Below are 26,291 nucleotides of genomic sequence, written 5' to 3' on the forward strand. Positions count from 1 at the left end.
GTGTTTCCCATCAGCTCCTTACATCAGCCCTCCACATGCTGCCGTCTTCATCTTCTGGATGCCCTGTTCTGTGCTTCCCTCCATCATTTATATGTTGTTGTTTTTTTTGTTCTGCACCCCATCATCTGTATGTACTGCCCTCTCCATCCTCTTTATGTCCTGTTCTGTGCTGCTCCCTTCACCCTCTATATGTCCTATTCTGTGTTACCCTCCCATCCTCTGTACATCCTGTAATGTGCTACCCGTTCACGTGATTGACAGTCATTCAGCCATTTGGTGCGGAGATCCAACAGCTGTTTCACAAAATGGATGCGAATCTCACAGTTATTGTGTGAGTGCCAAGGCCAGGGACTCCATCTTCCAATGGCAATTTCTTGGCCTCTTGGGTCACTCTGTAGGCCGATGGTGTCGCAAGTGATCCGATGCTGTGTCTGCATTTACGCAGATAAGAAGCTGCATGTGGGCGTATTTTTAAGCATTAAAGGATGCAAGGCCAACAGAAGTGCTGGAACTCCATTCCCATGCAATCCAGCAGCAATTAAGCCCAGGGGATAATAAAGTGATGCTGAATTGTGATCAGGCTTCTTTGTTGTTGCAGGATTCTATGGATACACTGAAGCTGGTGCTGGGAGGCTCACTAACACATGTGGCATCAATACAAGACTGCTTCATGCAGCAGAGCGAGCCTGGACAGTATGCAGGTGGGTGTCACTGTATGCCATTGTTAAAGTGGTCAAGCTATTTCCCCATACTACCCTGTAGAGATGAATAGTATACTGTACCCACCCATTATTGTGAAATGGTACCGCGGCGTATTGGGAACTAAAAGTGGCCCTGAAACATTTACACGATGCGGCTAAGTGATGCTCATTGATGGTTTGAACCATCAGTGGTTTTATGTCAATGGAAAGTATCAATATTGCCATCAATGGAAACTATTAATGGTTAACCATTCAATGGACAAGCCTAGAGAGTAAACTTTCTCAGAGAACAGAGACTACACATTCACATCTTAATATACAGCGCCACCTACTGTCCCTCCAGTATAGCTTTTAAGCAGGGCTCAACTAGAACACTATGGACCCATAATATTTTATTCTAGGTCCTATAATGGATCCAGATGAGTTATATTGCATTATATTGGAGATCCTTAGAAACAAAAGAAGAATGTGGCTGCTGCAGATCCAGGACACTGTTCATTTGGAGTCTATATAAAGTACTAAGCCGGAGGCTGGAAGTTAGAGGCCACAGGACATTCCTGGACGGGTGTGGTACAGGGGTCCGACAGTCATTAGCCCGACGTCGGGATCCCGACTGGCCGGACCCAGACAGCATGGTGAGCGCAACGAAGCCCCTTGCGGGCTCGCTGCGCTCGCCACGCTGCGGGCACGGTGGCTCGCTACCAGTGGCGTAACTAGAAACGTGGGCCCCATAGCAAAAGTTTGTAAGGGCCCCTATTTATCACCTAATGCTAAAAAATGCATAAAGCATATAATACTTTGACAGGCAAAATGGGCCCCTCTCAGCTCTGGGCCCCATAGCAGCTGCACCCCCTGCACCCATGGTAGTTACGCCCTTGCTCGCTACGCTCGCCACCTATTCTATTCTCCCTCTATGGGGGTCGTGGACCCCCACGGGGGAAAATAGCAGGTGGCCATCGGGAACCCGGTTGTCGGTGTTTTGACAGTCGGGATCCCGATGTCGGGTAAATGCCTGTTGGGACCCCGTCCGGCACCCATCCTGGACAAATGTGCTATTCTTACTGCATTGTTCTAATAGTATTGTGAAGGACACTTACTGTATTGTCAGTTATGTACAAAATATTAAGGGATATAATATTAATAATTATAATTATAATATATAATTATAATATATAATATTAAGGGAGGTCCTACTATTACCTCTTATGTCAATGAATAGAACATTTTTAATACGATAATGGGGCACGCCGCTGCATACAGAATTGTTTGAGGTTAGTCTCCCAAAATATTTAGCCGTTCACTGGTATAATTATGGCAAAGGTTAATCAGGTTTACACATTAAGCAAAGGAAAATAATCAAGACTTAAAATGTTTAACCCTTTGAGTGTCAAGTGAATTTGTCAAAATAGGTGTGAAGATTGCCAAGCAAACATCTTTATTCATCATAATGACCTGTAATGTTTGCCTTCTATTGGAAATATTGAAATGTAATAGGATGAGAGATTCGGAAATTGAGAGATTTGGTCAGAAATCTCCAGATTTTTTTAAAGCGGCAATCATTTACACTGCAAAATCATACTGGTTTTGTAGTGTAAATGATTGCTGTTTTAAAACAACTGGAGATTTCTTACCAAATCTCTTCTTCTAATCTCTTCTTTTTTTTTTTTTTACACATTTTGTTTGACTCACATAACAAATGTGAGCGACGCCGGCATTTATAGCAGATATTTTGAACATCTCTCACAGAGATGTTGCCACTCAAAGGGTTAATAACCAAGTATTGATGGTAAAGTGAATGGTTTCATCACTAATAATGTTTTGATATGCAGGTGATGTCAGCAGACAGCTCTTGGGTCAAATCTCACAGCTGAACCAGTTGCTTGGAGAAGTCAGAGATGTGATGCGACAACAGGTAACCCGAATACAAAACCCCAATTTTAGTTACCAAGGTGAATGCCTACATCTGTGTAGGATGTGTTTGTTGACAAAATACGTCAGTTTCATGAGTTTATAATAAAATATCAATGATCTATTAACTTATAAGAGCGCTGAGCAAGTGCTGCTATTTTCTCTTTCCTGTCTCACTCAGAATGAGATGTACAAAGATCGGAGAGGATCAATTGGAGAGGATAAAGTGAAGAGAAAGTAAAGTACTAGCCAATCAGCCTTTTAGTATCATGTTGCAGGATAGTTAGTTTAAAATAAATGCCAGTTAGGGGCTGATTGGTTGGTAGCCTATCTCTCTCCGCTTTATCACTCTGCAAGGCTTAGTACATCTGCCCCTCCGTATAATAATTCCCAAGGTTATTGACATATAGATGTACTGTAGTGGTGTACTGCTTGGTCACAGCTAAAGTCTTACCAATGTGAGCACTAGGCAGTACAGTCTTGAATCATATGATAACCTCTCAAAGGGCCAGATGTACTAAGCTTGAAAAGTGATTAAATGGAGAGTGATAAACCACGAGCCAATCAGCTCCAACCTGTCATGTCACAGGCTGTGTTTGAAAAATGACAGGTAGTAGCTGATTGGTTGATGGTTTATCACTCTCCGCCATACTTGCCTACTTTTAAATTCTCCTCTCCAGGAGAAGCCCGGAGAGGAGACTGTCAGCATCACGTGTGGGGGCGGGGGCCTGATGTAGATGGCATCAAGCCCCGCCCCCAGCACTGGAAATCCCCTCGATTTGCGGGGCCTCGTGGATGGGCGGGGCTAAACGGCGCTATTTGCGTATTTAGCCCCTCCCCCTCCTTGCGAATACCCGGGTGATTCAACTATGCGGTCGGGCAACTGCTGGGAAGATCAGGAGGGTGAGGCAGAATCCGGGAGGATTGCCCACCTTTCCGGGGGGGCGAGAGGGGGACCCGATTTCCAGGACCCTCCCGGCCAATCCGGGAGGGTAGGCAACCCTGCTCTCAGCTTTATCACTTTTCATGCTTAGTACATCTGGCCCAAAGTGAGCACCCACATGCAGCATCCTTCCCTGACTACACTACCCACAGCCTCCTCTCTCTGTGTTCTGCCGCATCATACTCCAAACGCAAACATATCAAGTATCAACAGCCGTAACAACAATCACCCATAATTCATGGGGTTGGAACCAACGAACTTGTCTGTGCCCTTGGGATACATGAGCCACGCTCTCCATCACTCTGGTGCCGTATAAGAGGCATAACTTTTCCTCACATAAAGTTAAGAACAGGTCTCTTAATAAATGGCGCCTTTCGTCACTACCTACAGTATACCTTTATTTAGTTCTGAATATAATGTAAGATAAGAAACAGACGTTCAGTTGTATGTTAATGGTCACTTTTTAAATTATCTCCAATGATTTCTTGATGACTATGAAATGAAGTATATACATTTCATACGATGTCCAGGTCATCTAGTGGCTACTATGTTTTGGATAACTATACACATTTAGCTTTGATGTGTCTTCAGCTCCAGCATGACAGAATAGTACTGTATGGCATTGGAGTCAGTACATTTTGGGGCTTATGAGAGTTGATGATGATGACTGCGCTCACAAGTGGATGGCTACAGGCTGTGCAGCTATACAGTTGTGTACATCTATATGGATATAGAAGAATATCAACACTTAAAGATGTTGCCCGTAGCAAGTAGTCATCATTTTATAGAATGATAATGCTACCTCAAAAGTGATAGGTTGCTAGTGGCAACTTCTACACTGGTTTACTTCTGTGTGCTTTCTGCTGCTTGATACATTAGTATGGAACTAAGGCACATTTATGATTTTTTTAAAATCTCTTGTGTATAACATGGGGAAGTATTAAAACAATGTTTCTTTCTGTTTGGTAGGTGAAGGAAACCATGTTTTTGAGGAACACTGTTTCAGAATGCCAGGCCTGTGGTTAGTACATAATAGCTTATCATGCATGCTTATTAACCCCCAACCCCTTGAGTAATCATATCCTCTATAATCACCCAAATGCCCGGTCTCACATCTCATCTTGTGTGCTCCTCACAGGCATCACCTAGTATGCTACAGTAATTTTGGTACTTGTGTATTTTGGCGGCGCCCATCGCATCGCATACCATAAGGCATACGATGCGATATCGCGCGATGCTGTACAATGTCCTCCGACCTTTTCATACCCCCACTATCCACGTCGGCGTGGAGTTGAGAATAGAAAGTGTGGCGAGCGCAAGCGACGCGGATACCTGTGAAGCCCGCGAAGGGACGCGGATACCTGTGAAGCCCGCGAGGGGACTCCGATACCTGTGAAGGTATCCGCGTCCCCTCGCAGGGCGCGCTGCGCTCGCCACGCTTCGGGCTTGGTGGCTCGCTGCGCTCGCCACACTTTCTATTCTTAACTCCACGCCGACGTGGATAGTGGGTGTATGAAAAGGTCGGAGGACACGTACTGCCGCCCCTCGCGGGCTCGCTGTGCTCGCTTCACGTTTATAGTGGGGGGGGGTGGTGTGGGGGGGCATTTCACATTGTAAGCACCCATTAGGGTGCTTAAAAGCACCCTTTATGGTGCTTATACGATCTTTCATCGCATAGGGGGCAAAAATCGCATCGCATCGCATGCCATCCGATGCATGCCATCGGGGGCGCCGCTATAATACACAAGTACCGTAATTTTCCCCTATGCCTTATTAGGGGCCTGTTCATCATCTTTAAAGTAGGTCCAAATATACATTTTCAACTACTTTTGTAAAACTTAACTACTGACCCCATTCCCTAACAGGTAATGGAGGTTATTCATTGAAATGTTCTCTAATCCCCAAAGCAGAACATGTTACCCATACACCATGATGGCTACCTCCTTATTTTCCAATTCATCAAACTGTGAATTATATCATTTTTTTAATTTGATCACAAGAACAGACATCTTCAGAACCCATTTGCAGTACACTGCCGAGTCACACTCAGCAGCAATACGTTTCACCATTATGAAAGTAGCAGGCATAGGCGAATCTAGGGGGTGGTCCGGGGGTGCACAGGACCACCCATTAGCCCATTTTGTAGCTGAGGGATGGGGCTTTCCAACGAGCCCCGCCCAGTGTCTCTAGCCCCCTGGGAACCGGAGATACGGCCAGGCAAAGCTGGAACGTTTTCCCTATAGGATAACATGGGACCCGCTAATTCCGACCCAGTTCAATGGCTGCCAGCAGCGGTGTAGCTAGGTGCCATGGTGCCCGGAGCAAGGGCATATTTCGTGCCCCCCCCCACACTCCTCCCGGTAATGAATTGGGGGCGTGGCTAACATGTGGTGACATGTTACATTTGAAATATATAAGACGCTGTAACGGAATCTGCTGCACTATATAAGACGCTATAACGGAATATGCTGCGCTATATAAGACGCTGTAACGGAATCTGATGCGCTATATAAGACACTGTAACAGAATCTGCTGCGCTATATAAGACACTGTAACAGAATCTGCTGCGCTATATAAGACACTGTAACGGAATCTGCTGCGCTATATAAGACACTGTAACGGAATCTGCTGCGCTATATAAGACACTGTAACGGAATCTGCTGCGCCATATAAGACACTGAAACGGAATCTGCTGCGCTATATAAGACGCTGTAACGGAATCTGCTGCGCTATATAAAACACTGAAATGGAATCTGCTGTGCTATATAAGACGCTGTAACGGAATCTGCTGCGCTATATAAGACACTGTAACAGAATCTGCTGCACAATATAAGACACTGTAACGGAATCTGCTGCACAATATAAGACACTGTAACGCAATCTACTGCGCTATATAAGACACTGTAATGTCTAGGCAGCCTAGTGATGATAACACCACCACATTATCCTGTGTCTCTTACTTCTGTATTTGGGGGAATGCTTACTTTAATTAAGGGACAGAGATTTGTAGCTTCCTCCCCTCACTCCCCCTCCTCCCTCCCATCCGTGTGCACTCATCAGCGGCAATAACGGGGGTCCGCTGATGTGTGTGCACAAGTCAAAGGTTAAAGTTAATACTTTACAGTTATGGAGGGAGACGCTGGCTGTCGGAGCTGGCAGGTGAGAAGTGCCAGACGCTAGCTGCTTCCCCGGGACTGTGAGCCTCTGATCCTCTGTCTGCAGCCCCGGAGAACACAAGCAGCCTGCACCAGCGTCATGTCTGTGTCTGTGTGCTGTGCTCGGACCTGCAGCCCTGTCTGATCTCAAGCAGCGTCCAGCAACAGACATCAGGCTGTAGGTACGCTGAGTAGGACCAGCAGCTAGGCGCCGGGCAGGGCAGCTGCCGGCACACACTGCCCGCCATTAGTGTAGTAAGTTATACTTGCAGGGGATCATTTGCGGAGGGGGGGCGGGCCGGCGGCGCCATTCCACCAATCTGCGCCCGGAGCATGAGCTCCGGTGGCTCCGCCCTCCCTACGCCTCTGGCTGCCAGTTCCCCCTTTGGCATCACTGAAGCTCGAGGTTGATCTCAGTCTAACCCAAATCGCTGGGCCTTCAATCTGATACCAGGCTGGATCTATATGGGTTAATTGGTTCCAGGGATATTGAGGTTAAACCGATTTTTTAATTTCTTAAATGTAATTTCATGACTGTTTATGTTCTTTGAGGGCAGATTTCTCTGGAACCAAACAGCCCAGTTTCACGGGACCAAAATCATTCGAAGCCAACTCAAAAGTTCTTCAATATGATACTGGTCTCATGTAAATGGGTCAGTTGGTTCCGAAGATATAGCTGGTTGGTTAAAAGGGGGTAGGGAGAGGGGAGTGGTTGTCTCTCCCCCTCACACCAGAAAATGCAGGCACTAGGCTGGTGTATAAGGGGTCCCTGCATGATCCTGGGACCATATTCCCGGGTAAATCCCTGCATTTTCTGTTATGAAAGGGGTATTATTTCTAACAGCCATGACCTGCAGTGCTCTGAATTCAGCCGCCCTTAATCATGTGGTGCCGGCGCCCAGCGTGCTCCCCCGATGTCACGCACAACAACAGCACGCACAATATTTCAAATGTCCACTCCGCTAGAGGGGGCACCAGGAGGGGAGTGGGAGCATGCTCAGCGCTGCGCTCTGCTCCCCATAGAAGCAGCTGCACCGCTCTCCATCTCTCCCTGCAGCAGCAGCGAAGGCTCATATAAAAATTTACAGTAAGTGGCACTTTTGGGAGCATTGCTTAAGGGACGGTATGTGGGGGCATTACGCATAATGTGTGGCTTCATGTGTAAGGGGCATTACGGTGTGCAGCATCATGTGTAAGCGGCATTATGTGTGCAGCATCATGTGTAATGGGTACTATGGTGCGCGGCATCATGTGTAATGGGTACTATGGTGTGCGGCATCATGTGTAATGGGTACTATGGTGTGCGGCATCATGTGTAATGGGTACTATGGTGCGATCAAGCAAGAACCCCCTAGCAATGAGCACGAAGGTAAGAAGCACTTATGTGGCAAATATGTAATGGGCATTACGGTTTGTTATATAGAATGTAATGGGCATCATGATGTGTGGCACAATGTGTAATGGGCATTATGCTGTGTAGCCTTATGTGTAATTGGCATTACGGCGTGTGGCTTTATGTGTAATGGGTATTACGGAGTTTGCTAAAATGTGTAATGGGCATTACTGTGTATGGTCTAACGTGTAATACCACACCCCTTTTTCTGATGCCACGCCTCCTTCCCATGAGGTCACGCCCCCTTTTTGCCGCGCGGCTACGCCGCGCAAAGGTCCCTTTTCTGTTACGTCTAGATCTGGGACCACTCATTACCATAATTCTAGATTCGCCTATGGTAGCAGGGGAAAGGATGGCAGGGACAGCTAATATTCGGATCAGTAGTCCCCATCCTGGGGCAATGTTAAAATGATCCGAGTTGATACTATCCATCGCTGCCACTTGCAGCGAGTCGGATACTGTATTAACACTGCTGAAAAGTTAAATCCTTGATATTATTCTTATCCCTTCTCATGTACTCGTCAGATACCACATTCTGTACACAAACTATCATCCTATATACCAATTATATGTCATCTTCTTTACTGTGCATGGAAATCATTCCATTTTTTGTTTTTTTACTACTTTATCCTTTATATATTAGCGTTTTGAGTGCCAACATCTCTGTGAGAGCTGTGCAAAATATTGGCTAAAAATGCCAGCCTCGCTCTAATTTGTTATACGAATTAAAATAACAATTTTTTTTTAAAAAGATTACATTTACTATAAAAGGTAAAAGCCTAAAGGTCATTATGATTTATAAAAATGTTTGCTCGTCAATTTTCACACCAATTTTGACAAATTCACTCTATCTTATGCCCCTTTCCCACTGCAGCCTTAAAACGGTATTTTGCCGATTTTTGAGGGCAAAATACCGTTTAAGGCTGCAGTGGGAAAGCGCCAGAGTTGAAATACCGTTTAAAGTTAAACGGTATTTCAACCCGTTTTCAGAGCAGGGTTTTAGCCGGTAATCTACCGTTTAAGAGGCAATGGGAATGCCTCTTAAACGGTTTTACCAGCAGATGCAGCGAGGATGGCTCATATTTGAGCCATCCTCGCTGAATCTGTATACAGCAGCCGGGCTGAAAGATGCGCGGCTTTCAGTCCAGCTCTCTGCTCCCTCCCTTGCCACCCCCCTCCCCGCCCGCAGCGTCATATACTCACCGCTGCTCACCGGCGCCGTCCCGCTGTCGCTCACCGGCGCCGTCCCGCTGTCAATCACCGCCCGGCAGTCCTGCTCCCCCGCCCGGCCACACAAGCTGGGCGCTCCGCCCCTCCCGGCCTGCCCGCCACGCCCCCCGCCTGCTGAACACGGAGCCAGTAACGGAGTATCAGCCAGTAATATATACATTGCTGGCACAGGCCAGCAATGTATATATTATTGGTACCACTGCACACCAATGATTATTTATCAGCCAGTAATATATACATTGCTGGCACAGGCCAGCAATGTATATATTATTGGTACCACTGCACACCAATGATTAATTATCAGCCAGTAATATATACATTGCTGGCACAGGCCAGCAATGTATATATTACTAGCACCACTGCACACCAATGCTGTAAAAACGTTTTGAAGAGCTAAAACGTTTTACCTGCAATGGGAATGGGACTTAAATGGCATTTCAAACTGTAATCTGCTGCAGTGGGAATGCTAAATACCGTTTAAGATTACCTGTAACTTAAAACGGGTCTGCAGTGGGAAAGCAGCATTAGAGTAAAGACAGGATTTTTAGAAGCTGGTTATGGTGCAGTATATGTAAATGTATCAGGTATAATCAGGGCTATTTTTGTGCAGGCTCCAGCAGGAACTGAGGCCCTTATTCTAGTTCACTCTTTCAGAAAAAATATTTCTTAGATGGACAAAACCATGTGCACTGCAGGTGAGGCAGGTGTTACTTGTGCAGAGATAATTAGATTTGGGTGGGGTTTTACACCTGCCTCACCTGCAGTGCACATGGTTTTGTCCATCTAAGAAATATTTTGTCAGAAAGAGTGAACTAGAATAAGGGCCTCAGTTCCTGCTGAAGCCTGTACAAAAATAGCCCTGGGTATAATATAATAATGTGTGTAAAATAAAAAGTTAGAGTGCGGTATAATGTAAAAAGTCAACGACTGTATGTTTAGCGGGAGTGACATCACTGAACGATCTCTTTCAGTGTGTATGCACTATATTGTTCACCCAAGAGTTCAAGGGGAAATGCTTGACGATATTGTCCATAGATGATATTGCATTGTGTGTACACACCTTAAGTAATAACTCAAGAGCCATTAAATAAGCAAAAACAGTCATTGCAAACATTTTGTTGAATTTAAAATTCATAATATCCTTGGTTTCTGCGGTAAGTCCACAGTTTGTTTCTAGGATACAGAGATTGCTAGAGAGAGACAGTTATTTGCAACCTTTATTTCAAATGGAGTGTGTTTCTGAGGTTTAAAGAGACCATTTCATGTAGAAGTCCTATTTCACTTATCTTGGAATATTCCAGTAACTAGTCTAGATCACTGAGCGTGGTGAGTAATGATTTTTCAGTGGCGGTACAGTAATCATGGCCAACTTGGCGCAGCACCTCGGTTTTGCTAATTGGTTGATGGCTACATAAATGTCCTAAGTTTTGGATTCCTTCCTGAAGAAAGATTGATACTGTAATCTATTAAATGTATAAATTAAACACATAACAAATGCATATTAAACTATGATAACAATGTAAATATTACAACGCCCCATTAACTAACATATCTGTTCTGTCCAATAAAGGTTTAATGCCAGACTATCCAAATCCGACATCATCTCTAAAACCAGAAACTACTACAGCTCCAAGGCCTCGATGTGACGCAACATCATGCTTTCGAGGAGTCAAATGCACCGAGTCCGGAAATGGGATTCAGTGTGGGCCCTGTCCTGAGGGTTACACCGGCAATGGCGTGACATGTACCGACATAGATGAGGTATCAGACCACTTACTTGGTGATTCAGAGTAGTTTGATGCTTATGGAGAACCCCAGGTCAGGGTTAAATAATGGTATTTAGCCATAAAATCCCACAGTATTTTTGGTTAAACGGGATTATATTGAGGATCAAGATGCCAATTCCCAGACATATACTAGCAGCAAGGGCACAAGAAATGGGTTAGGGAAAATTTCTTCCACAGAAATATAGATTGAGGGTTCATGAGCTACTGTATGTCTCCCATAGGATGATCTTGCCAGCCTTCAGTCATTCAAACATTTGGATTACAAGTGTGCTAGTATGAATATTACAATAAAACATATTTCTTCTTTGTTTCATAGATATTTTGTTCCACTGAAAGTAATTTTTTTGTCCATAAATACAAAATATCGAATATGACAATCTATATTACAATTCTAGAGGAACATTTGTACGTTACATATGTTATATAGCATCTTCCGAACAATCTGCAAAATAGTAGCGGTCATTTTTTTTTATAAATTGTATCCCCCTTTAGCAGGGCCGGATTAAGCCTTCGGGGGGCCCGGGGCACTGTAGACAGGGGGGCCCCCTCCCACTTGTCATTACTGGCCGCAAACTGCACAGGAGAATATTACACTGTCAAAACACAGAATAAAGGCAGTGTAAACTCGGTCAATGGGTAACTGCAGGGGGGGGGGGGGGATTAATATAAACATATATATATATATATATATATATACTTTAGAGGTGGCGGCACACGATGAATAAGTAGAGTTAACCAACTGTGACTGGAAGTCAATGTTTCGAATCCTTTATTCACGGATTCGTCATCAGGACAGGTATCCTGATGACGAATCCGTGAATAAAGGATTAGAAACGTCGCCTTCCAGTCACAGTTGGTTGACTCTACTTATTCATCGTGTGCCGCCACCTCTAAAGTATATTTGGCTCTTTCGGGAGTTCCTGAATGTGCACCAGCCTGATACCTGGAAGTTGGTGTGCTGCTCTATATGGTCCTATATATACTGTATATATATATATATATATATATATACCACATGAAAAGCATGTGTTTGTCCCTCTGTACCTTACTCTGTAGGAGCCCTGACAGGATCAGCGCTGTCTCTGATTAAAAACCCTCCCATGACAAAGCCACCAAGCAGAGCTCAGCACAAGCCTCCCAGCCTCTGACCTCTTGTGCAAAGTCTGTTTTGTAACACTCAAATTATTATTATTTTTCAGTGTCGACTGAACCCTTGTTTCCCAGGTGTTCGATGCATAAACACGTTTCCAGGTTTCAGATGTGAGCCATGTCCCCCTGGATACACGGGACCTATTGTACAAGGAGTTGGTGCTAACTACGCCAAGCAAAATAAACAGGTGATGTCATTCTAATATAAATACACTAATAAAACTTGGCTAGCTTAAATGACGGTTCATTATATATGTATTTCCTAATTACTGCAGGTATGAATGATGTTTTTAAATAATTTGAACAGCCACAAATTTTAAAGATATTCTAAACATTCTCTTTTTTATTTTACCTATGGTAATATTTCCTAGTGAATTTAGCTCATGCCAATGTATTCCAATATATATCTAGATCAGTGAAAATGTTATTCGCATAGAAACACACATTTTTGATTGAACTACAATTCTACGATGAGTGAAGATCATACTTGCCTACTTTTGAAAACTAGTTTCAGGGAGATTATACTTGGAAGTAGAATTTAGCACAGCGACGTGAGTTTGGGAACGCAATGTGAGTTTGGGAACAACTGGTATAGACATGGAGTCTGCCGAGATACCCACTTTGGGGGGGGGGGCATTATGAAAACTTCTCCACAGGTAACTGTAGAGAAAATATGTAAGTAGTCATAGCAACCGGTCAGATGGTACAAACGTCAGACTGGTGGCTGCGGACTTACTGCAGGTGTCTCCTGGTGACTTGTGGGACAGCTTTCATGAATGTAACCTAATGTGAGTGTGTCCAAACTTGGGGCTTCCAGAAAAAGTTTACAGTGTGACTCATATTCAGGCTCTGGGTCCGGATCTATCATTCTATATGAGTGCTTCCATTATACAATATTACAGACATATATAGATTTACTCCGATGTCTAGCCCACCACAGGAAACACACAGCATGATGTATGGCCACTTCATTACTGGGGAAAGCGAAGCATAAAATAATATTTGTATGGGAAGTGATTAAATTCAATGAATGATGTTTGCGGTTGTAGCTGATCGCAATTACAGCTTTGCTGGAAAGCCAACAGACATGACATTAAGTCCTTAGGGTCACATTACTGTACTCAGAGCTGATTTCTTGCATATACCGTTACCAAGAAGGAGAGAGGAACTGATTCCTGTACTGTACGTTGTTCTATCAAAGCTGAACCAACAGCACAATACCCTATAGATAATGAGCAGCAACAGACTGGGATGCCGAATCGGCCCTGTCATTTGTGCAAGTGTGCGACTTTTGTCGCGAGCATGCACACGCTGGGCGCGCGCATGCACACATACACCACGCATGCACGCGCTGCCTCTACCAGCTAGAGGGGAATAACGGCGTGTGATGCCCCCCTCTCTCCTGGACCTCAGCAGTGCACAGAGAGAGCCTCCGGACCCGCTGCGAGTCCGGCGACTCTCTCTGAGCGCCGATTGGGAGGCGGAGCCTCCACCTTGCACGTAGAAATCGGCCCCTCTGGCATTTGCCAGAAGTGCCAGATGGCCAGTCCGGCCCTGATAATGAGCACAATGTAATATTCGTTTTGATTTAACATCTTTGATTTGGAAGCTGGTCCCTTTTAACATCACATCTTGTATCCACGTACGCAATCTAATTCTGATGAAGCCAAATGAGTGCTTGTTCTTTTAAATCAGGTATATTTTTAGATTTGTAGCTAAACAAAACACAGCAAGAACATATATACAGACAGCAACTGAAAGAGCAGTATGTAGCAAATCGAGTAATGTGATTAATGAAAATAACAGAAACCATAAACACTGTCAGTGGTGACCCAGAGGCCCCACTGGTGCAAAAAGTGTCGACTCACAATGGGTGGCAGCCAATAGAAGCAGAGGGATTGAGAATAAAGGACTCCAGTCAGAAAGGGGGGCCCAGAACTGGAATCTGACAAGTATGTTTTGTCATAAACAAAGTTCACATTTCCTTTGAAGCAATGTAGAGTAGTACTGCGGACAGCAGAGGGTTCCACACACCGGGGGTTCGAGAATAAGGGTGATGTGATGGCAGCCCGGAGTGAGAGTAATTGTCGCAATAGTAATGCATGCAGAACCTCATACTACATCCCCTCCATATACAGTAAGTTAAAATAAATTGTTCTAGCTGATAGATGTTTCTGTAGAGGATGTAATCATAGCTTTGTTCTGTTATGTTAATTTAGATATGTCTTGATATTAATGAATGTGAAAACGGAAGAAATGGTGGATGCGTGGTGAACTCCATTTGCACTAATACTATGGTAAGTACTCCCATCACTGTGAGTATTGCCAGTGGGGTATTTTCATATAGAGTAAGGGTCATAGGGTCAAGATGTGTTAGTATGTATATAGTGGGTGCACTCTCCCCGACATCGATTGTCATGAGTCCATACCCCTGCACAGGGGATGGCCACACCATCTGCACGGGTGGGTTGTGCAGGGTGAGTGATCACCAGCAGTGTGTGAATGGTATGGTGATGTTACCCCCACTTTTCTTCCTTGACCGTTCTTTGGTGCCGCCACCATTTTAAAGTAAATTGTATTTGACATTCAAGTTTTTGAAACGCCAGCACTTGTGTCTGTGTCTTTATTTTAGGTTACGTTTATAAAGTGTAAGCATTAGGATACTCGATGGGGAGTTTAATCTCAGTACAATAACCTTGTTTTTGGTTACAGGGGTCTTTCCGCTGCGGACCTTGCAATTCAGGGTATGCTGGTGACCAAACCAAGGGCTGCACGCTACAAAGAAACTGTTGGAACCGAGCTCAGAACCCCTGTCATATCAATGCTGAATGTATCGAGGAGAAGAATGGAGACATAACTTGTATTGTGAGTATTATTCCCGGACAGTTCCACACAGAGAAGTCAGCGGATTATGCGTCTGTGAGTACAGAGCAGAAAATGCAGTGATTGGTAACGCTGGCTTCCACTAGAATGGGTATATTGCATATAGATGAGCATGAATTCAGGGTTGTGATTATCAGGAACAAAACATGATGACATCAGATGTTGGAATATTCTGCATTTCAGACGCTTTATGTGTGATGCAACTACAGGTTGTGCTACTTTTTCCAGCATAAGACTCAGATGTCACAGTGCTTAGTATATAATTGCTATGATATAATACATATAATGGAACTCATTCCCCTGTAACAACCCCCCCCCCCCATTAAGCAGAGCCCATCCCAGGGTTCCATACTTTATAAAGAGACAGTTGCCTTACAAGGAAGGGTGTGGTCACACAATAGTACCCCCAATTCATATTACACCTCACAGTAGCACAATCATATTCACATTACACCACATGTAGTGCCTCTGATCCACATTACACCACTTAGTAGTGCCCCTTTTTCACAGCATGACACAAAGTTGTGCCTCTTATTCAAGATACACTGCACAGTATAGTACTCCTTATACATGTATGAAACACAGTAGTTTCACTTACACAGAATGCCCACAGTAGTATTGCCACTTATGCACATAGTGCCCACAACAGTAGTACCACTTATACTAAATGCCCACAGTAGTGCCCCTTACTATACATATCTGTCTCTGTTCTCCTACCAGTCCCATGCTTTATGTCCCCCCAGACCCCTCTTAACAGGTCTTCAGCATACACCACATACACTTCAGCGGCGTTGATGCCATGACAACACATACACTTTGCCAGAAAAGGCTATAGATATTTTACCTCCCAACAGTTTTTTTGGGACTGTCCCGCTGTCCAACCCCCAAGCAGTAGTGTCCTGCCGTCGGGGCATTTTGGAGACTCCCTGTCACTCAGATGCTGTGTTCAGCAGCGGGGAGTACATGTTTATTTATTAGTTAACAGTTTCTTATATAGCGCATACATATTCCGCAGCGCTGTACAGAGAATATTTGAACATTCACATCAGTCTCTGCCCCAGTGGAGCTTACAATCTATATTCCCTACCACATGTACACGCACACATAGACATTCTAGGGTTAATTTTGTTAGGAGCCAATTACCATACCAGTATATTTTGGGATTGTGGGAGGAAACCGGAGTACCCAGAGAAAACCCACGCAAGCACGGGGAGAATATACAAACTCCGCACAGTTAGAGCCATGGTGGGAATCGAACCCAGGACCACAATGCTGTGAGGCAGTAATGCTAAACATTACACCATCCGTACTGCCCAAATGTTGTGTGCACAGAGTCTATTAACGGGAGACAGAGGAATCCCAGGCATGCCCCTACAATGATGATTCAGGAGATATGGCTCGCAAACACAATGTCTCCCAAAGCCATGCCCCCTTTTGTTGAGGCCAAGTCCCTTTTTAGGTGCCAGTGGCTTCAATGCACGAGGGACTCCCGACTCACTTCCTTACAATGTTGGGAGGTATGTACAAGGGCCTAAATAATACTTTTTCTAATGGTTAGCGAAGCCTCTGTGGTGGCTGGCCACACCCCCTATAGAGGCTGGCCACATCCCCTAAGTATTCTCCCTTAACACTGAATTTCCCAGCTGCGCTTTCATGGCCAAGACTGACACTGCTTATACATAACTGAACTCATCTAGAGGTAGAGCTTTGGCTTTGTGGCTCAGACTCTATGGAACTCTCTTCTCCGCACAGTGCAAGAGCCCCGACTGTAGAGTCCTTCAAAAATAGGCTTTCCTGTTCTCTCAAGCATTTCATTAATATCCACTGTTAAGGGTTTTTTTTTAGAGTGTGTGTGTGTGTTGTAATGGCAAATATAAAGCACGTTGAGTCCTTTTGGGAGAAAAGTGCTATATAAATAACATTATTATTATTATTATTATTATTATTGTTGTTATTACTACCAATATTCTATATGTAATACATGATTCAAGCTAATTTTAGAAAATATTTGTTTGGCTCAGATTCCAGTTTGCTAAATGCCAGCATGTACTGTACTTACCAGGTGCCAAATTGACAATATTCTAATATAATTAAAACTAAAATAAATATTGACAAAGCATAAAACACATTTCTATCACACTTCTACTTTTTAAATTACATGAGTTTATTCATTTCTTGTTAACTCTCTACTGCCATCTAGGGACAAATCCCAGTAACTAACAGCAGCATGGATTGCTAGAACGATCTTAAGCAAATGCTCCTAGCTGCCCAGGACCTTCCCGGGTGGCAGGATGGCATACAATATATCATATGCGGTCCTTCTGCATATGATATATCGCATCGGATCCCAGCCACACCTGTCTATAGTGGCTGCGATCCATCAGATCTCTCCTGTAGCCGGTGCTACTTGAAGGCTTCGGAATGATGCACATGAGACCACACATCACATCGGACATGCTGTCAAATACATGCGAATGTAATGCGTTTTATGTGACTGATTGCTGTAATTGCATCAAAAGCGACCAAATCACACGTATATCGCCTAATTTATGGGCACCGTAAGATCTAAAAGTAATGGTACTTGTTTCCTAGCACGGCCACAAAGATCATGATCGTGGGCATCGTGAGGAAAAATCGGGGGCATCGCGGCCATCGCATGCACTAAAAAATCGGGTGCGATGGCCGCGACGCGATGCCCGCGATTTCCCCATAGGGAACAATGTTAAATGCCTCAATTTAGCCGCGATGCCCCCGATTTCCCATAGGAAACAATGTTAAATGGGTCAATTTACCCAAATCATCATAGGGAACAATGGTAAATGGCCCAGAAACCCCCAAAAACACCCCTGAACAGTGAAATGTCCCCCCAAAAGTATTTTACGCCACCCCACGATCAACGCGTACCCGAAGCGTGGCGAGCGGCGGCGGTACGCGTCCTCCAACCTTTTCATACCCCCACTATCCACGTCGGCGTGGAGTTGAGAATAGAATAGTGTGGCGAGCGCAGCGAGCCACCGTGCCCGAAGCGTGGCGCGCGCAGCGTGCCCCGCGAGGGGACGCGGATACCTGTGAAGCCCGCGAAGGGAAGCGTTTTCCTGTGAAGGTATCCACGTCCCCTCGCGGGGCTCGCCACGCTTCGGGCTCGGTGGCTCGCTGCGCTCGCCACACTATTCTATTCTCAACTCCACGCCGACGTGGATAGTGGGGGTATGAAAAGGTCGGAGGACGCGTAGCGCCGCACCTCGCCACGCTTCGGGTTCGCGTTGATCGTGGGGTGGCGTAAACTACTTTTGGGGGGACATTTCACTGTTCTGGGGTGTTTTGGGGGCTTTCTGGCCCATTTACCATTGTTCCCTATGATGATTTGGTGAAATTGAGGCATTTAACATTGTTTCCTATGGGAAATCGGGGGCATCGCGGGTACATTGAGCCATTTAACATTGTTTCCTATGGGGAAATCGGGGGCATCGCGTCTGGACCATTTAAGCCTTTTTTAGCCGCATACGACGCGACCGACCCGATTTTGACTGTTTTCAATGCATTTCAATGGGAAAATCGGGGGCATCGCATCGGTCGCGTCGTATACCACTAAAAATGACACCCGATGCCCGCGATTGTGGCCGTGCTAGGAAACAAGTACCAAAGTAATAAAACATTTTGTTATGCTTGAGGGTCTAAATAATAAGCAATAAGAGGGAAAATCCATAAGCCAGTTTGCCATTCCTGCATTTTTAGTTCAGGGATTTTGTGGCCATTCCACAAGTCTGGTCATATTCAGTGGCGTAACTATAGCGCCGAAGACCCCTCGGTCGTGGGGAGACACTGAGAAAATATGGGTGCCGGGGGTCTGCGGGTCTATGTTACGCCGCTGCCGGGACCTGCCGCCTCTCTGGCCGTGACCGCAGATGTACTTATCTGCGGTCCCAGCTCTCCTCCTGGCTCCTGCTATTGAAAACTGACCTTCAAAAAAAATGGCTGCCCCCATACAGCAGACAGTTTTTGAGTTTCTTTCTTTGCAGGTTTGCCAGCTCATCCATTTACTGTTAATCAAATGGTAAAAAAAGGGCCTGTAAGTGTCAATACTCAGTAGTTAAAGCAGTGGTTCCCAAACTTTTTGGAATCACGGCGCCCTAGAGTATCAGAATTTTCTTCACGGCACCCCTAGACCAAAAGCAGTGGCGTAACAATAGCCCAGCAGACCCCGTGGAAGCGGGGAGGTGCTGTGTAAGTGCGGGCGCCGGGGGTCTGCGCGACTATTGTAATACCGCTGTGCTACGGCCGGGACCCGCAGAATTACCTGTCTGCGCAGCGGTCCCGGCTCCCGTCCTGCCCCGGTCCCGGCCGCAGCGCAACAGAGGGTAAGGCATGGGGACATGGGCGGTGGCAGTGGGGTTGTTATCTTTACGGGGGGGGGGGGGGGGGGCTGCCAAAATTTTCGGCGGGGTGGTGTGATTTTTATAGTTACGGCACTGACCAAAAGTCTGTTATTAAGAAATAAAAAACTAATAATAAATGAAGTATATTGTGTTTATAGGTCATCCTTAGGCCAGTGATGTGGTGAGGAACAGGATTCACTTCTGTTTGTCCACATATGTTATGATCGGAAGCCAAAAGCACTCACTTTGCCTATTACATTGACCATAAATAGTTTGAATTGGTCCTGGACCACCAACCCAGGGCACCCCTGCAAGTGTCCAGAGGCACCTCAGGATGCCACGGAACACAGTATGGAATGAGTTGGCAAACCTGCAGCCATGTTGAAAATTAAGACCATCAACCCAATTCCTATGTACTCTTAACACCACTTTCCACTAAACTTATAACCCGGGTCCTGGTTTGGTGGGAAAAGGACAGAGAAATATAACTTGAGTCTTGTTACCCAGGAATCCATCCATGGTAGCTTCCAGGGTCCAGCCTGGCACTGAGCCCAGCAGCTTGTGATGTAAACGTGTGACCCTGGTGTTACAAGCCTATGGAGATCTGGATCATTGGAGCTTGGAGATGATGTCATCTCCAAGTGCCAGCAGAGGAAAGCTCCGCCTCTAACTCAGGTCCAACCTATGGTGAAAACAGGGTTTCATGCTGCTGTGACAAGGCTTGAAACTGTATTCAATTACCCAGGTCAGACTAAGATTTTTGGGGGGTTTTAGTGGAAAATGGGTATTAATTAACTCTGCCAGCTATACGTCAATTGCATGGGTATATCATTAGATAAAAAGCTAGGCATTAAAAGTACTCAGCTGTGAGTGTGATATATGACAGATATATGGTGAGGAGGCAGATTTTAAATACATGCATGGCATACATACAAAAATGCAAACCAGAAATTTCATAAACATAAACAAACATGGCCGACTGCACAGTGCTGAGACCTGTTACTATATTGTGATTGGTGATCTGCTTGTGTTCTGTGTCACTGATTGGTCCTCTCTCCTCCTTTTGCAGTGCACGGTTGGATGGGCCGGTAATGGCTATATGTGTGCCAAAGACACCGATATTGATGGATACCCGGATATAGCTCTACGGTGCATTGAGGAAAACTGCAAGAAGGTTGTTATGCTCTAATAAAGGGTCTGAATTTGCAGCAGCCAGCGTTCAGTAGGATGCTATAGTGAAATGTTACCTTGCGAATGAATGTGTATGGTTAGTGATAAATTTGCAAAAATGTCCAAATTCCGGTCATTGCATGCCTTGCGTAGCCCTGGACTTACTCGAGGACTGCAATGAATACAGGCATATCCGGCCTGCGGCTGATGTCACACACCCTCCCTTAAAATGTTTGGGCACGCCTGTCACTGCCACCCCCCACATGCCTTTCTCCTGTCAATCACCTTGTGAACGGCCAGCGAATGTAAAAAGTAGCAAGATTTAATCGCTGCTGGGCGCCATGCATTGAGGTCCATACGCATGTGCGGTTCATTGATAATCACCCGCTATGCAAATTCACGCAGCAATGATCAGGTCTGAATTAGGCCCAATGTTTGTATGCATATGAGATTTACGGACCTATGCACTAAGAAATTTACTTTTACATTGGGCGAGATTCAGCAAGCTATAAATGCGGTAAAAACCCAGTTTTACGGGGTTTTTACCGCATTTTCATATGCAGCAAAGCCCCATTGTTTGGGCTTCGCTGCGGGGGGTTACGCCAGTTCCTATTTGGCGTAAACCCATGGAAGCCTATGGGCTTCCCTTCACGTCCCCCGCCGCCCCGCACGCCCCCCGCCGATCTGCGCCGCACCCCCCTCACCTGTGTCCGGGCAGCCTCCTGCTGTGCTGCCCGGACCAGTGATTTCCTTCTGCCTGCACCACTTCTGAGTGCAGGGAGGAGGAACCGGAGCCCTTACAGCTGTGTAAGAGTTCCGGCAGGGAGGGGGGGGGACCCGGTGCACATCGCCGGGCATCGCTTTTGTGTTAATAATCGCATATGTTACTGCATATGCGATTATTAACTATGCGAATGTCGGCGATGTGCACCGGGGATTATTAGTGAATCCCGCCCATTGTCTTTTTAAAATATGAATGTTTGGTTAAGGCTATTTGCGTAAGGAATGTAGTGAGATTTCCCAGAGTAGATGCTGCAGCGCAGAGTAGATGCTGCAGCGCAGAGTAGATGCTGCAGCACAGTGTAGATGCTGCAGCGCAGTGTAGATGCTGCAGCGCAGTGAGTAAAGCTGTAGCGCAGAGTAGATGCTGTAGTGCAGAGTAAAGCTGCAGCGCAGAGTTGATGCTGCAGCGCAGAGTAGTTGCTGCAGTGCAGAGTAAAGTTGTAGCGCAGATGCTGCAATGCAGAGTAGATTCTGCAGCGCAGAGTAAATCTGTAGCACAGTGTAGATGCTGTAGCACAGTGTAGATGCTGCAGCGCAGAGTAGTTGCTGCAGTGCAGAGTAAATCTGTAGCGCAGTGTAGATGCTGTAGCGCAGAGTAGATGCTGTAGCGCAGAGTAAACTATTTCCATCTCTTTGGTTTTCTTAATTGAACTGTTTTGGTTTCCTGTTGGTCTAGAAATAATCCTTAATTTTTCTTATTCAACACAGGACAACTGTATGTATGTTCCAAACTCCGGGCAGGAAGACGCTGATAGAGATGGCATTGGGAACGCCTGTGATGATGACGCTGATGGAGATGGCATTCCAAATGAGCAGGTAATGAGCAGCAGTATAGGTAGTGCCAGTTAGTATAGTTAGTGGTGCCAATGGCTATAACTGCACATTAGTCCAGCCATGTGCCTAGGAAAGTGATGCTCACACTGCAATACTGTTTATGTAATAGTCCACCAAATTCCATATTGTCGGGGGAAATTACTGTTTGAATTTGACAAAGCTGCACTTATGCCAGTTACGTCTGCACAGACACATGTATGTTTACTCACCTCTTTATCCTATGGCAGTTTTATGTTATGCCAGTGTCATATGTGGCCAATATGCTGTTCAGTGAGTAATAACAGGACCCACTGCATTTGCTGTGCTGGGGAGAGAGACTGCTTTTTTTGCTGTTGAAGACCAGTAAGAGGAAGTCTGAAAACAGTCTCTTGTTCTCTCCCCTCGTACCTGTTCCTACTTTCTCCAGTTTTAATCCCATGGACGAAATTTACTAAGATCCCCGATCATGGCTGATTCCATGTATGAACGGGTAGGACTGGGATTGCCCGCGATCGGGACGAAAATACGACCTGAGAATTTGGCAAATTTACTAAGCTGCTGAATTCTCAGGAGTCGTATTTTCTGATGGTGAAGCGATTCAGTGATTCAGACAAATACAGGCGAGCATGAAGCATCTCACGGATCAGTCAGATCCGTGCGATGCTTCTCTGTGAAAAATAAATTATTAAAAATAACTGCGTGGGGTATAACCAGCTCCAGGCTCTTTGAGCTGGGGCTGGTTGTAGAAATACAGAGGAACAAAAACTGTGGTCCCCCTGTATTTCTTTAATTAATTTTATTGGTAAAATAAAGATAAACAGTACATACAAAAATATCGATTGCAATAATCAGACATAATGAAATCACAACATACAAATGATAAACTTTCAAAATCCCCAGACCACATTAAGAAAAATCCAATGAAACCCCCTGTGACCAGCACGGGCTCTTGGACCGGTTCTGGTTCCCAAAATACGGGAAACAAAAGGTACAGTAGAGGTCCCCCGTATTTTGGAAACCAACCCTTGGCTTGGTTTCCAACATACAGCCAGAGAACACTTAATAAATAAAGGGGTCCCCTTCCCCATGTCGACCTAATACTTGTGTCGACCTAATGACCTGTTGACATAACCCATGTTGACCTTCAGTCATGTCGACCTTCATGCGTGTCGACCTTCATGCATGTTGACCTAGTGGTGTCGACCTAATGCTTGTAGACCTAGTTTCTGTCTATCCAATGATCCCATTCCTAACCAGCACCAGCTCAAAGAGCCCGGGCTGGTTACCCATAGATGCCTGCACAGATCTGACGGATCTGGGCAGGCTTCAGCAAAATACGGATGGAAAATGAGGTGTATTTTCCATTTGTATTTTCTGTGGATTTCCCGGGCGAATTTAGCAGTACTGTACAAATGATAGTAAATTTGCCGATCAGATACAACTCTATGGCCATATACAATGGTGTATGGGGCATACGGATGGTGTAATGGTTAGCATTACTGCCTCACAGTGCTGAGGTCATGGGTTCGTTTCCCTCCATGGCCCTAATTGTGGGTAGTTTGTATATTCTCCCCGTGCTTGCGTGGGTTAGCTCCGATTACTCCGGTTTCCTCCCACAATCCAAAAATATACTGGTAGGTTAATTGGCTCCCAACAAAATTAACCCTAGAATGTCTGTGTGCATGTGCATGTACATGTGGTAGGGAATATAGATTGTAAGCTCCACTGGGGCAGGGACTGATGTGAATGTTCAAATATTCTCAGTAAAGCTCTGCGGAATATGTATGCGCTATATAAGTAACTGTTAATAAATAAAATAAATATTCATTCGTGCAGTTGAATTCGGGTGAGCTTGCCATACTTAAATACGGCAAATCAGCAGAATTCGGCTGACTGTAAATTTGCCGATGCAGGGTTCCCGGACGTCTTTACGTTCGGATGGGTACAAATGGGTGTATTTCATACCTGGTTTGATCTTAGTAAATTTCCCCCCATGTATCATGTTTGTCTCTCTTGTCATCTGTTCTTCTTACCTTACACGTTTGTCTTCTAGTAATTGAATCTTTTTAGAACTAAAGTGGTAACAGCAGGGGAGCCGAGAGAGGGGGGGAGCAGGTACTAATTACCCGGGCCCAGGCTTGCTGAAGGGGCCCCGCAGGGGCCCTGGTTCGACCCCTCCCTTCCCCCTCCGTCCCTCCCGGGTATCACCAGTAGCACACACTTCTACAGCATGTGCTGTTCTGACAGCAGGCTCAGCATTAGTGTCTCACTGACAGCGTGAGAGGTCATGCTGAGCCTGCTGTCAGCACAGCACATGCTGTAGGTGTGTGCTGCGTCTGAGATTATAGTTTTTAGAGTTTTCTTTTACCCACCTCTAAACATTTTGGGGGTGTGGCCTAAGTGTGGGAGGTGCCTACACCACACACACTTAGGCCACACCCCCAAAATTTTACCGGGGCCCGGCATTCCTCTCGGCTGCCCTGGGTAACAGCTGGGCCCTCGTGAGCCCTGGATCAGGTTATGGCTGCTGCTACTACTGTTGTTCCATACTGGAGGTAAAGTTGACATTATTATAACTGTAACCAGTAAAACCACCTCTTACAGGATAACTGTGTGCTAGTTTCCAACATCAATCAGAAAAACAGCGACCAGGACATATTTGGGGATGCCTGTGATAATTGCCGCTTCAAACTGAACAATGACCAAAGGGACACTGACAATGATGGGCAAGGGGATGCATGCGATGACGATATGGATGGAGATGGTAAATAAATCAAAACAGATACATATTTGATAATAAAATAAATATATTTCTAATTGCATTCAATGCGGGTCTGGGCAAGAGCAACCTTTTTTCATGACCAGATAACTATATATATATATATATTAAAGGAATTAAGAATTTCCTGGACAACTGTCAGCGCGTCCCTAATGTGGACCAGAAGGACAAGGATGGAGATGGTGTAGGTGATGCCTGTGACAGCTGCCCTGACATTCCCAACCCAAACCAGGTTAGTGGTACCAGAGTGGGCACAGAGGGACAGGACATTCCTAGTGGGCACAAATTTGTTCAACCAGATGCTGTTTACCAACATTAATGGCTTTTATTATGTAACCTTTAATATTATTATCAGCGCATTAGTACACTGGTCTTACATGGCGCCTCTTGTCTCCATAGTCCGACATTGATAATGACCTGGTGGGAGATTCCTGTGACACTAACCAGGACAGGTACAGTATACATTACCGGTGTGATGGTGAGAAGTGTCAATGTTCATAACGAAGCCTGTTTGAGTTGCACACCTTTGCACTTAGAAATACATGTTTGCATCTAGCTTACAGCCTATCAAATATGCAGCAAGTGTACAAGGGCGGATCCAGGATAAAATGACAGGGGGGGCACCATGATAAAAGAGGGTTTAGATGGGGGAGGGGCGGTGTTAGTGGTGCCAGTGTACATGCTAAGAGAGCGGCAGAGAGAGGGTGGGAATGGGATTAAAAAGAGGCCCTGGCATTTAAAGTACGCAGGGCCACCATGGCGACAAAAGTGAAGGATGTAGTTGTGCACGTGCCGAAGGCGCGCTCCGGAAGAGGGGGTGTGGCCACTCAACAGGGGACGTGTCCTTGAGTGTAGTGTACCACACCATATACAGTACAACTTCTACACATTATGCAACAAAATACTAGACCCCATTATACTTGCCCATTACACATGATGCCAAATGGAATGAGCCAAAATTCATATACTGTAATGCCACATGGATTGTGTCAAAATTCACATAATGCCAAATGGATTGAGCCAAAATTCACATAATGCCAAATGGATTGAGCCAAAATTCACATAATGCCAAATGGATTGAGCCAAAATTCACATATTGCCACACGGATTGTGTAAAAATTCACATAATGCCAAATGGATTGACCCAAAATTCACATATTGCCACACGGATTGTGTCAAAATTCACATAATGCCACATGGATTGAGCCAAAATTCACATAA

The 26,291-nt window shown here is 45.3% G+C and overlaps 1 protein-coding gene across 3 annotated transcripts in view; it reads left to right on the plus strand.

Moving 5' to 3' along the window:
- THBS4 (thrombospondin 4) overlaps positions 1–26,291 on the plus strand; it is a 71,719-nt gene that overhangs the window by 17,648 nt on the left and 27,780 nt on the right. For 2 of the 3 annotated variants that reach the window (XM_083152376.1, XM_083152367.1), the window contains exons 4-15: positions 599–701; positions 2,531–2,613; positions 4,522–4,573; positions 10,901–11,091; positions 12,317–12,454; positions 14,486–14,563; positions 14,979–15,131; positions 20,595–20,699; positions 22,187–22,294; positions 24,896–25,055; positions 25,184–25,302; positions 25,470–25,522. In XM_083152376.1, coding sequence (XP_083008502.1) covers positions 599–701; positions 2,531–2,613; positions 4,522–4,573; positions 10,901–11,091; positions 12,317–12,454; positions 14,486–14,563; positions 14,979–15,131; positions 20,595–20,699; positions 22,187–22,294; positions 24,896–25,055; positions 25,184–25,302; positions 25,470–25,522 — 1,343 coding nt within the window. Of the gene's footprint in view, positions 1–72; positions 332–598; positions 702–2,530; positions 2,614–4,521; positions 4,574–10,900; positions 11,092–12,316; positions 12,455–14,485; positions 14,564–14,978; positions 15,132–20,594; positions 20,700–22,186; positions 22,295–24,895; positions 25,056–25,183; positions 25,303–25,469; positions 25,523–26,291 lie in introns of those variants that run through there. The other variant, XM_083152384.1, reaches the window with a different exon arrangement.

Source organism: Crinia signifera, chromosome 1 (genome assembly GCF_055691185.1).
Source record: "Crinia signifera chromosome 1, ASM5569118v1, whole genome shotgun sequence".
Lineage (NCBI taxonomy): Eukaryota > Metazoa > Chordata > Amphibia > Anura > Myobatrachidae > Crinia > Crinia signifera.